Source organism: Manis javanica, chromosome 15, assembly GCF_040802235.1.
Source record: "Manis javanica isolate MJ-LG chromosome 15, MJ_LKY, whole genome shotgun sequence".
Lineage (NCBI taxonomy): Eukaryota > Metazoa > Chordata > Mammalia > Pholidota > Manidae > Manis > Manis javanica.
Window position 1 is genome coordinate 50,418,049 of NC_133170.1, and position 13,212 is coordinate 50,431,260.

Here is a 13,212-nt window from a genome sequence, read left to right on the forward strand (position 1 = left end):
CTAAAAATAGGAATACCATTTGACCCAGGAATTCCACTCCTAGGAGTTTACCCTAAGAAAACAGGATCCCAGATTCAAAAAGACATATGCATCCCTATGTTTACTGCAGCACTATTTACAATAGCCAAGACATGGAAGCAATCTAAGTGTCCATCGGTAGATGAATGGATAAAAAGGATGTGGTACACCATGCAATATTATTCAGCCATAGGAAGAAAACAAATCCTACTATTTGCAACAACATGGATGGAGCTAGAGGGTATTATGCTCAGTGAAATAAGCCAGGTGGAGAAAGACAAGTACCAAATGACTTCCCTTATCTGTGGTATATAACAACAAAGCAAAAACTGAAGGAACAAAACAGCAGCAAATTCACAGAACCCAAGAATGGACTGACAGTTATGAAAGGGAAAGTGGTTGGGAAGGGTAGGTTGGGAGGGAGGGATAAGGGGATTAAGGGATATTATGATTAGTGCACATAATATAGGGAGGGCCTGGGAAAGGCAGTATAGCACAGAGAAGACAAATAGTGACTCTATAGCATCTTACTATGCTGATGGACAGTGACTATAATGGGGTATGTGGTGCAGACTTGATAATAGGGGGGAGTCTAGTAACTATAATGTTGCTAATGTGAACCCTGAGCATAAGATTGTATATCAATGATACCTTAATTTAAAAAAAAGATAAGGGAAAGGAGATGTCAAAGATAAGTGATTTTTAATTACTAGCTGACAAGAAGCAAGGGCTTCTACTGACAGAATCAATCATCAGAGAGCCCCCCTTCATGCTTTTTGTGCTGCTGGGGAGTTCAGAACAGTCAGACTCTGAAAAATCCATTAATGTACATCACATTATGCTCTATATTGCAATTTTTAATCTTGGCTAAGCCAGGTGTTTAACATTCTCAGAGATACACAAAATGAAAGCTAGCCATATCCTAACTATATAAGACTTTTTTTCCCATCCATACACCTTCTGTGATGTCAGTAGAATCAGAGACACTATAACATCAAAATTACATTGTCATAAATGTTCTTAACTTGGAATTGTTTTTTCTTTTCTAGAACCTCTGTACCTTTTCATTTTGAATTCAGAAAGTGTCTCTGGATCTTAACTCTGCTATCAGTATTCAAAACCTAGCTAAAATTTTTTTATAGTGTTAAATGATGAGAAAACAACTATGAAAATTAGAAAAAATTTAATATGAGAATTTGTAGTTGAATAAAAGCAAAACTTGGCAAATAATAAATGCATAATAAATGTATGATGGCAGCTATGCATTCTAAAGAACAAATCAGGATGTCCATCAATCAGAGTAGACTATTTCTAATTCTTGACACATCAGGCCAGTGCATCAGCGACTTAACAATTAGCAGACAGCAGAGCAGAGTGGTTAAGGACGCACACTGTCGGCGTTTGGCTCCACAGTGTTCCACTTCCACTTCCTAGCTGTGATGTTGAGCAAGATCACCTGGGCTCCCTAATGATTATTTAAAATAGTCATGCTCATTTTAAAGGAGCAGGAGCTTAAACGACTTAGTATTTACTATAGAGCACATAGACCAGTGCCTGCCACTTAGTAAATTCTATATAAGCATTTGAGAAATAAAAGTAAGCAAAAGCATGTGGTTAGCAACACAGAGCTAGACATTATGGGACAGAGCATCATCCATAATGCTTTCTAGTAGTTTCTATTTTGCAGCTTCCATTTAAATTTATGAGACCATGTGACCTATTCCATTGAGTCTTAAGATGTATTTAGAAGTTCGATTTGTGCAAATCCTGAGCTCAGTTAAAATTCCCTCCTACCTCACCTAAGCAGATAATGTAATAAAACAATTTTGTGGGGCAGGGGCATAGGGGTGTGTCAGTTATAGAGCCTTGGGGGCTGGGCACAGGGAGGGGTGATATTCTTCATGGAAATCTGATCCTGCTGGGCCACAGAGAAACCATAAACAGAAGCAATTCAGGAAAAAGCATCTCAAGTTCCATCTGCTCAAAGGCATCACTATCCCAAGTTCTGTTCCCCTCGGTTCTCTGTCTTTGCATGCTAAGCACCTATTCCTTCCCTGTCCCACTCCTCAGCTGCCGGGGTCTAGCTGCTAGAAAAATCCAAGTCCCTACTAGTAACCAAAGCAGCCACCAGGGAGCAGATACAGAGGCAGGGAGGGAGAAGGAGCTAAAATAAATGACAGCCTAAGTCATTCTTCTCTACTGACTATTAAGAAATGAATCGGATTCTCAGACACAATCTAAGCTATCTATTCAAATGAGCACCATTCTTTCAAATTGTAAACTAACAGCAAATAATGATCACTGTTCTCTCAGTGCACTTAACATAGGCCAGCCAGGCACTGTTCCCCACTCAGCATGTGTCACTTCATTCAATCTCTCAACCAATTTAGAAGGTGGACATTATCAACATCCCCAGATTACAGATAACTGAGGCACAGAGAAGTTTGCGAATTGATAACTCAGCAGCAGACCTAGGACATAAGCCCAGGCTGACTCCAGAGCCAGTGCTCTTAATAACAAGCCTACCAATCTGCCTGTCAATATTACCTTTTGTTTCCAATTATGCAATTTCCCTCAGGGCTAATTTATTGGTCAGAGAAGAATACTGTAAATTATAAATAATAATCAATTATAATTTATTATAAATTTTAATCACTCCATGTTTTATTTTTTAAAGCTGGTAATCCCCTAACCAATCCCATTGCTCACTCTTCTAGTAACGGTAGAGGATACAAAGATGGAGTAAATAAATGGAACAAAATAAAATAAAACAGACCCTGGCATCAAGGTACTTACAGTTTCAAACTAAAAGCATTCACTCCAGGCTTCACAAAGGCAAAAGTCAGAAAAGTTCAAAGATATGTTAACGCTTTAGAGCCTGATAAAATGCATGTAGATTTTTAATCATTAAAAATACAGAATGTGTATATGTGCAAGGGACTGTTATTCAGCCAGAAAGAAGAAGGAAATCCTGCCATTTGCAACATCATGGATGAACCAGGAGGACATTAGGTTAAATGAAAGAGGTCAGAAAGAGAAAGAAAAAAAAAAACTCAAGAAATTTCATGAAACAAAGAGCAGAGTAGTGGCTGGGGAAGAGAGAAATGGAGTAATAGAGGTCAAAGGGTACAAACTTTCAACTTATAGGAAGAGTAAGTTCTGAGAATCTAACGTACAGCAAGATGACCCAGGTTACTAACAGGACATTGTATACTTAAAAGTTGTTGAGAATAGATCTGAAGCATTCTCACAACAACAAAGTGTTGAACTATGTGAGCTGATGGATGTGTTAATCATCCTGATCTTGGGAGTCATCCTGAAGTATGTATGTATAACACATTCATCATGTTGTACACTTTAAATATGTACAATTATATTTGTCAATTTTTCCAAATTACTTCTCAATAAAGTTTTATAAAAGGACATTTTAAGACAAACAAACAAATACAAACGAATGACTTATTTTCACTTGAGTAATTCAGAATATGTATTAGGATTCTGTCAGTCTGCTCCTCCAGGCCACAGGGAACAACAGGGAACAGAACAGACAACAGCCCTACTGTAGTGGAGTTGGTGTTTTAAGGAGAGAGACACGTGCAAAACCAAGCAAAACCTGACATTAAATCAATTAGAGCCAAGTGCTAGGAAAAAATAAAACAAGACAAAGGAAGAGAGTCAGAAGGAGAAGGTTCTTTTAGGAGCAGGTGATCAGGAAAACCTCTTTACAGAAGCTGCACTGAAGCAGAGACCAAAAGGAAGCAAGTAAATAAACTGCAGCTATCTGGAGGAAGAGAATCCAGATAGGACCATTTTGGAGACCTGAAGAAACAGCAAAGGGGGAGGTGATAAGGGATAAGAAAATTGTTACAGTGAAAGGAACAATTTTCTTCATAGTATATTATTTATTCAAATATAGGATTATCCATATAAGTAAATATTTCTTGTGAACCTATGAAATACCAGCTGCTAGGCTCAGTGGTGGAGATAGTGATGAACAAAATCATCACGGCCTATCACAAAATAAATTAAAAACCCAACCATGTGAAGGAAAAGTGCATGGAGTATGTAGACCAGGGAAAATGTGCCCTGTCTAGGGAGGTTTGCCTGAGGAGGCTGTGCTCCAGCTGAGAGGTGAGGGATAAGAAAGAGTTAACAGACAACAAGTGGGAAAAGAGTATTTCAGGCAGGGGGACCAGCATGTACAAAAGCCCTGTGGTCAGAGGGAACACAGATGCAACAGCTAAGTCTGGGATGATGTGGCAGGGCTGTATGCTCATAGCCATACTGAGGATTTGGTCTTTAAATTATGAACCATTGGAATACTGAAGCGTTTAAAGAGTTTCAGAGTTCTGAGTATATCACAGCTTTCTTAAGAACTTAAGAGGTACAGTCGACAGTTGGGCATGCTTTACTTTGTCTCTACTTGTCCAGGCTTACCTACAGATTTATTCTGATTTTAAATGAAAACTTTACTAGCTGTCCTTTAAATTATCTCAGGTCATAATATGAATGGGATTACACTAAGTGATATAGGCTCAAAGAATTCCCATTCCAGAAGTAGTCAATAGATCATACTTTTTTAATAGACCATATTTATTATCCAGAAATCCCAAGTACATGTTCCATGACAGACTAGCCTAACCTGTTTCTCAGAGTTTCAAACTCTAAAATATGATCTTAAAGTGCAGTTAAAGATAGTGTGCAGTTTTGGATTATGGAATTGGCTTAAAAACAGACAAAAAACAGAACTATGGACCATATTTGGCGATTATTTTCTAACAGAAGGATAACAAAGACCTGCCTAATAATGAATCAGGTCAGATGGAAAAAAAAAGGAGCTTGTATTGAGCTGTTTGAGCACAGTCAGACCAGAGCCCACAGGCCATTTACCTGACAGCTGAGATACAGAATAAAGAATGCTCTGAGGTGCTCCCTACAAGAGTTGATAGAGAATTTTCTTCCATTTGATAGGTTAATGTCTGAGGGAGCAAAGGAAAAAGGAAAAAGCAAAATGACATGGGAACATCAAACTCACCAAATTCTGGGGACCCTGGAGGGCAAGGACAAGCATCCCAGGTCCACAGTAATAGGGTCAGAGAAGCTCAGAGGGCTTACACAAAGATTCCAGAATTTGGAGGGAAATACCATGAGGATGGCTAAGGGGACAATTCAAGAAAAGGCATGAAGATATGACTTCAGAGTAAAGAGTATAAAGTAGATGCCTCATTTTTATCTAATTTACAAACTCAAACAAAACTGAGGATATGGAAAATTTAAAAAAGAATCAGACATGTCAAGTGATCTATTAGAAAACATCTTAAATGTAGGACTAGAATTTGAGAGATTATACAGTCAACAGAGTCAGAACCCAGGCCAGGTCCCAATTCCCAGTACAAGTCCTCTGCATTGTACTGTAAGCAGCGACCTATGACCCCTGCTTTCTCCCAGCACACTAGGGGGTCCAAGGAGTTCACTCCACGCCCCCCACCCCCACCGAGCAGGACCCACCCCTCTGCCGAGCAGCGCAGCCAAAGACACGTGTTCCCATATGTGATTGGAAAAACAAAAAACAAAAACACTCCAGCCTTACATTCAGCATATAGGACAACTCAGAAACATCTTCTCCGCTATAACCCAGAGAATGATCTATGACTCTGATTGTTAATGTTATAGGTACTGGCTGCGTTCCTGTCTCGTTTCCCTTCTCCCCTACCAATGTTTCCTGGGACCACCTCCCAGATAAACTATTTCACAGGATTCCTTATCTTCGGAAGGATCCCAGAGTAAAAAAGTAAGGAAATATAATTCAGGACTGAAATCTTTTAACTCCGTGCTCAGGTGAAGACATCAAAAACTAGGAAGAAAAAGGGGCTTGTAAGTTGAAGTTCATAGTAAATCCCCATCACATGAGGAGCATTTCTAACAATTAGGGGATAAAGGAGGAGGGAGTAGAAATTATTTTTTAAAGCAATTTAAAAGAACACAGAGCTTGTTAAGAGATGAATGGTAATAAGGTATGCTGTGCACATTATTAAAATAATTGTGATATATCTAAATGAAATAATAGCTTAACTATATGAGGAGGCTCAGCTTTCCTAACTCTTCAAATAATTTAAGAATTAAAAGAAAATGTGAATCCATCTTTGGGCTAAGAAAGCAAAACAGCTGTCATGATTTAGATTTCTTCCTACATATGTTCTAGATTTCTAGATTTGGGCCCCTCCCCCAATATCATACACACAGTTACCATATGAGGAATTCTAAATTTAATGCACGGTATGGGGAATAAATCTGCTTATACCAAGGATATCCAACTGAAATCTGACTTAGTTGGTTCTGTGACTTTCATTGACAATGAAGTCATTGAGGAATATACATTTATTGCATACTTTTGTGATTAAATTTTCATTTACTGTGAAAAATTTTTTTGTGCAAAGTGAAAAAATTTTTGAGTGCAAAGTGAAATGACAAATTATTCATCCAGCAGCAAGTAGTGGGTAGGTCAGCCTTTTTAAGAGATTAAGTGTGTGGATGAACTTGCAGTTTTCAAGGTACAACATCACGCTGGCCCTCAATCTCTGCATCTTCTCGTGATTAAATTCACCCTTCAGAAACACCATCCTGAATATTCTTGTATGAAAGGACTTTTTAAAATAGGGTTGTTATTTACAATTTCTACCCTCCCTCAAGCAGATTCATTCTGAATTCTATCCCCAGGGCTCAACTATACAATAGACTAGATTAAAAAGGAAGATGAAAATGTCTTGATCACTTGACCTGTGGAATGAGATGTGAGAATCTTTCTCTGAAATCTGCTGTGTTTACTGACTACCATATCTGTTTGCTAATTTCAGTGGATTCAGATAAATGATATGTGATAAGCAAAAGAAGACTCTCACTTCGTAATAATTAAATTGTCAAGGAGCCTTCAGAGCATGCTAAGGAAGTTACAAGTGTCTCAATGCATCAAAATATAAAAACTCATTTACCCAAGAAGCAATCAACTTTGTAAACATGTCTAAGTATATATATCATCATTTATTCATTCATGTAATAAAATTTAATCAGTACCTATTATTTGCCGGGTGCTAGGATAGGTATTAGTACCTAAAAACTCTGCCCCTGCCCTTGAATGTTTACAGGCAGAAACAGAAAGAGTAATTTTTCTAGGAGGTGCAATAAAATGCTCCAAGTATCATGCTGAGTACCACATAAACAATAATTGCACACCTACTGTATGCTAAGGATCATTTCAATTTATAAGTAATAAAAGTAGTCCCCATGAGGGACAGTTACCTTAGAGGAAAGATAATTTGTTGGTATTGTTTTAAACAAACACATAGTGCTGTATAAATCTGTACATGTGTATTATCTGGGTAAATGAGGAAAACATTAAATAAGCATCTTTTCTAAAATTCTTTCTTTTGCAAGCCAAAAGAATTATTTAAAGCCCAAGCCACTTAAATGTGATGTTTGAAGGCTATAAAATAATTGTCCTTACCAGGAATACAGGATTGTTCCCACAACAGACGTGAGTTTACTGTTTTCTTGTTTTTGCTTGGCCAGGCCAAAGTCAGCTACAATTCACAAAACAAAGCAATGTTATTATACTTTTCCAAATTGGCATTTTTCCTTAACTTTTGGCATTCTGCACAATAACTATGATAGTCCACATCAGAGAGTTTTTCTTTTTTTTTTCCCTACCCTTTGCCGAAACACCCCATGTGCCAATCTTCCAACCCACTCCCAGCTGGAACTAACAGCATATGTACAATCTGCCACGATGTTACATATTTTGATATAATGAGGTTTATCATTTAAAAAAACTAATTGTGCTGACTGAAACATAGGGCAAAGTATCTATTGAATTTCTGATCCCACCTTTTTGGATTTTCCTTTGTAATTTTCAAATAAATAAATGAATCTAATATTTTGGCATATAACAGTCATCACCTCATCTAGTCAAAAAAAAAAATTAAAAAGCAAGGTAAGCCTGAATAACCTGACATTAAGTGGCACCTATTTGTGCTAAATCACAGTAAATATGAGATTAAGAATTGCCTCAGAATATTTATGTATCAACAAAGGATTTTGATTTTTATCTTAAAATTAAAGGGCTTTGATTTTTAACAACCATATATTTATATTTAGTATTAGCACTAACTGCCTTTTTCAAAACACCTTCAGCTATTTCTCCCTTTTAAACCACTCAATAACATAGGTCAAAGTGATGGAAACATATATTGTTCATATCCTCATTGTACAGATTTGCCAATATTTCAAGGGATTTTAATTACCAGGTTTACATAAAAGACAGTGCTGAACCAGAGCAAAAATTCAAGTTGTTATTCCGAATAAGATGTTCATAATATCACTTCATAAAAGTACACTGAATGCTCATGGAATTGCAATGAACTTTATAACAGAGCATTTGATTACCTATATTAACATGTCTTTCAGGTTGAAAATACTGCAAAGTAACTTGACTTCAAAATAATAATTCACATTATTAAAAACAATACCCACTTGCTAACAGTATTGTATTTCAACATTTTCAGGGGCTCACTGTCATTTTAACACACACAGACCTTAAGGAACTTATAGTCTAAAAGAATACTCTGACTTTTGGTTCTAATGCTACATAGAAATTATCTTGTTTTTATGAAACTGCCATTGATCTCGAAAGGCAAAAACTAAGGAGTGGTATGCACAATGCTTCTCCTCTCTCCAGTGAATGCCTGTAAGGGCAGAAACACAGCGGGTAGCTGCAAAAACAAATGGTTGAGGAGTATTCTGAAAGAGAGCCAAAGTTAGTGTTGTTTGGCCATTTAGAAGATTTTGGTAGTAGCAGTATTGTTTCTATAATTCTTTCTACATTTGTAATCATATTTAGAGTAGAGGAAAAATATTTTATTTCATTAACTGCATTCATGTGCTATAATGGAAATTCAAAAATGACAACAGATGACATTTTACATATATAGCACATTTTGCAAAAGATGGTAAAAAAAATCTCTTTGTTAAAACAAATGTATAGGACATGTTAAAGATAATAGCATGTTTCGCTACAGCCTGCAGCTGTCAGCCTTCAGATAGAAAGATCTAGGGAAGATCTCTGGTTGAGTCCCTATGTGTTCTATGTGTTTACTATCTGTATAGCACTGGACACATAACTCAGCTCCTGTTTACTCAGAAATAGTCTGTAATATTTATCCTACTTTTTGCAAGGTCTGCTCCAACAACATAACAAGAGATGAGAAACATTGTGAAATAGGACAGATGTAAGGCATTCCCGTTCCTCTCCACAGGGAGTTTCACCCATCACATATGTGTCAGTAACTCCCAAATTCACAGCCAGGCCAGAAAGCCCAGCCTTGGGGACCTCATCCCTTGCCATACGAAGCCCTGCCCCTGCACACCGAGACTGAGCCATCATTCACAGTCATCTGGGACAGCCCACACAGCAAACAGCACCTCATCTTCCTCAGTTCCAGGGCTTGAAATCTCTGCCTCTTCTCCCTTGATCCTCTATTCACTCACTCACCCATTCTTACATCTTTCTTTTTACTCTGTGATCATAGTTTAAATGTGCCAGGAAACTAGGCCCTCACTCTTCTTGCAACAATGTAGATGCACCTCATTAGAAGCATTTTCTTCTAATCCAGTCTAATCCATTTTCTTCAACAGCTGTTTAACAACCGGCAATCTACCAACTCCTGTCTTCATCACCATGACTCCCATGTAAGTACCAAAAGTCTCCTAATCACTATTCTTTATAAAATTTCCAGCTTTCCCTCATTTGTACAACAAATATACACTAATCATGTACTGTGTTCCAGGTACTGAACTAGATAGTATAGAAAAGATGATAACCAGGTCAGATGCCATGTATACTGACATAGCCCTTAGGGAGCAGTGGTAGAGATAAACACAGCTGGTCAGGAAAAGCATCTGTGGGTGGTTAAGTGACTATATGAAGAAGGATAGGAGTTAATTAGGTAAGAAAAGAAAATGGAAAAGAGACTTCCAGGCAGAGGAACCTGCAATGTGCAAAGGTCCAGGGATCAAGGGAGCATGATCCATTGTGGAACTGAAAAAAAGCCAGGCAGGCTGGAGGGCAGAGAATTGGGGCCTTACAGGCCAGTTCAGATGACTGATCTCTCTCACTGTCACCCAATTTAAAATGTCCACCCCAACAAAACGATTAGACTCATCACTATATTATGAGTACCTTTGTGTCTTCAAACATGCCTTTTCCTTTACCTTAAATGACATCTCTGAGGGAATGCTCTAAAGAGACTTGGTTAAGAGATAAATGCTAGGGGCAGAGTTCTGGCATACATGGCACTGCCAACATATTAACTGGGTGAGTTGAGCAAGTTTTCTAACCTAACCTTTTTCATTGTTTGTAAAGATGGCAACATGCCTCAGATATTGGATGAGACAATGGATATATAACTTTTAACTCACAGCAAATGCTCAAGAGATGGAGCTATGGGCAGTTGCCCCTTTCCTTTAAAGCACAACTAATATTCTTACCACGATAAAGATGTCTACCCTGAGTAAAATAAAACCATGAATGACTCTGACAACTTCATGGTCAGTTGAAGCCCCTATAAGGCTAGGCAGTGGCGGAGGAGCCCACTGGTATGCAACTGTTAACAAGCCAGAAGGGATATGTCCACCTTGCAACACCTTCTCATCTCCCTCTCTGCTCTTTCCTTCTGCCTCAGTAAATGAAGTGGCCAACCTCCAACTTCCACAGCAATGGGATCATTGTAACACCCTCCTGGTGCAGAACTCCACAGGGAATGAGAAGGGCTTCCCAGGAAGATGCTCAGAGTTTTCACTCAACAAACCCCTGTGAAAACTAAGCGAAACCTCACAGGAGCAGAATTGGGAGGCCAGCAAGGGGAGCTCTCACACCCAGTACTCCTTAATTACAAACCCCACCAGAAGGAAGAGATGGAAAAGAAAGAGACTTTACAAGCTGATATTGTCTTAGCTACTTTACTGCCCAGCAGGAGGAAGGGAGGAAGGTTTCTGCCTGCCCTGGCAACAGCCCAGTCAGTGAGAGACTGTCACAACTCAGCCAATGAGAAGCCATGATATGTGGGACTCCCAGTTTCCTTCAAGCACTTTTTGCTTAGTACAGTTCTCTCAACTCAGACCCTTACTCCATAAAAGAGAGTTCTTCTCCTTTGTTCTCTGGACATGCCTATGGTTTTACTGTAGTTTGCTTGTCCTGAGTTGCAATTCTCTATTATTCCTCATTACACCCATTTTTGCTGGTAAAATAACTGACAGTTTTATTTTCAAGGATAACACTCCTAAGTCATTGGTACTTCGTCCTCTGAAGGCCGCTCAGATTTCTAATCCTTATCTCCAGAACCTTCCTCTGACCTTCCTTCAAATGAAGTTCATCAGTTATTAAAAACATTATTTCCAATTCAACAAGTAAAATGCTAATAAAGTCTAAAATGGAATTTCCTAAACAGGGGAAGGGGGCAGGAACTTACTGCTGGTGTACCAGCAAGATATTCCACCATCCGTGCCACTTCCTCCTCTTCCAAAGCTTAGCTAGTGCAGGCCCTTCTGTGGGTGAGATAAAGCGAAGGTGTTTCTCTTTCTTAACAGCATGATTATTTGCTGGTTTTTTTGATGGAGCTATAATGTCATGGCGTTTCAGGATGAAAAATTCAATGTATGAAACAAAGGTGCTTTCTGAATTATAGATAACTCCCTATCTTTGAAAAGCAAACATCATTTTACTCTAGGACATCCATCAGTTGACCAGATTATTGAGGAAGCTTACTAAATACTGGCCCTTTTAATATCATTTTTCAATGTGAGGTTTGTTTCTGGCTACTGTTACCTGAAATAATGGGACTTCATACACATCGTTCTAATATTAAATGAGATAGATTAAGGGTCTGACTTATAAAAACAGAAAGTCAGGCATGCTCTTGCTCACTCTTGTGCTCTCTCTCTCTCTCATACACACACACACACACACACACGCACACACACACACACACGCACACACACACACTGTGGCATGACTCCACAGTCCAAAGGTTCCAACGGCTTCAGTACACTTAGGAGGCTGGACAGATTGACTGGATAAACAGATATAATACTGTTCACTCTAAAATTAGTCTCCCTAACAACAGACACTTCCACTTCCTCACCATGCTACTTCAGAGAACACACTTTAGGAAAACTTAGAAATGAAAATCACTCATCGGGGACACATTAGATTCTATCCTTTACATTAAAAAATTCTCAGAGAACTAAATCACAACCAATATGTCCATATGAAAACACATACCAGAATAAACTCTACTTTGTTATCCTTACTCTTTGGTGTTTTTATGATCATATAAACCCAACCCTGGAGAGTTTTTAGTTCCTTTTTTTTCTTAAAATGATAAAGATTTAGTGCCTCCATATTCTCTCAGTCAGCCCACTGTCTCACCAGAAAAGCACAGCAAACCTCTGACCCCAGGTTAGAAATCCACCCTGCTATGACTTTTCTGAGACTACCATTTCATCTTTTACTTGACTTCAACTGCTATTTAAATCTCAGGGCTGTGGATAACTCAGTGGCAGGGTGAGAATCTTAAAAAAAAAATTAGAAAAATAAATTTGACTGAATTTATGTCAATATTTCCTCATTTCATATGACTCAGTACCAATATAAGGAAACTGAGATGGACTTGACAAAAAATGTCCTTGCTTTCTTAGTAACATGAAGGCAGTATGCTGACTGAGAGAAATTCTAGAAATTCCATGGTTGCCCTTTACCATAGCAGACACTGTGAGGGCATGCAGTGACCTGAAGTTCTGTGGCCTCTTTAAGAGCACTTAAGGATTCCATGGCAGCTCAAACTCAAGCAGATACTATATTTGGATGTGTTCTGGACTTGCTATTTTCATTCTGTAAGTTTCCCCAAAGTGTGTTCTCTGAAGTAAATCACATACCAGGCTCAAAGCAAGATAGGACAAGTACCTACAAAAGCCACAAATAGAGCCATCATAAACCTATTAACAAGGAGATTTTAGGTATATAAAATAATATGCATATAAGTACGTTGTGTTTCCTATCAGAAGTGCAATACTAAATCATTTTTCCTATGAGAGATTTCTCATCAGCAGTTGAGCCAACCAATAACAATAAAAATCCTCAAATCC

At 38.3% G+C, this 13,212-nt stretch overlaps 1 protein-coding gene across 8 annotated transcripts in view; it reads right to left on the reverse strand.

The window, feature by feature from the left end:
- NEK10 (NIMA related kinase 10) overlaps positions 1-13,212 on the reverse strand; it is a 210,851-nt gene that overhangs the window by 117,037 nt on the left and 80,602 nt on the right. For all 8 annotated transcript variants that reach the window (XM_073223984.1, XM_073223983.1, XM_073223982.1 and 5 more), the window contains one exon: positions 7,520-7,595. In XM_073223984.1, the coding sequence (XP_073080085.1) occupies positions 7,520-7,595 (76 nt within the window). The remainder of the gene's footprint in view (positions 1-7,519; positions 7,596-13,212) is intronic.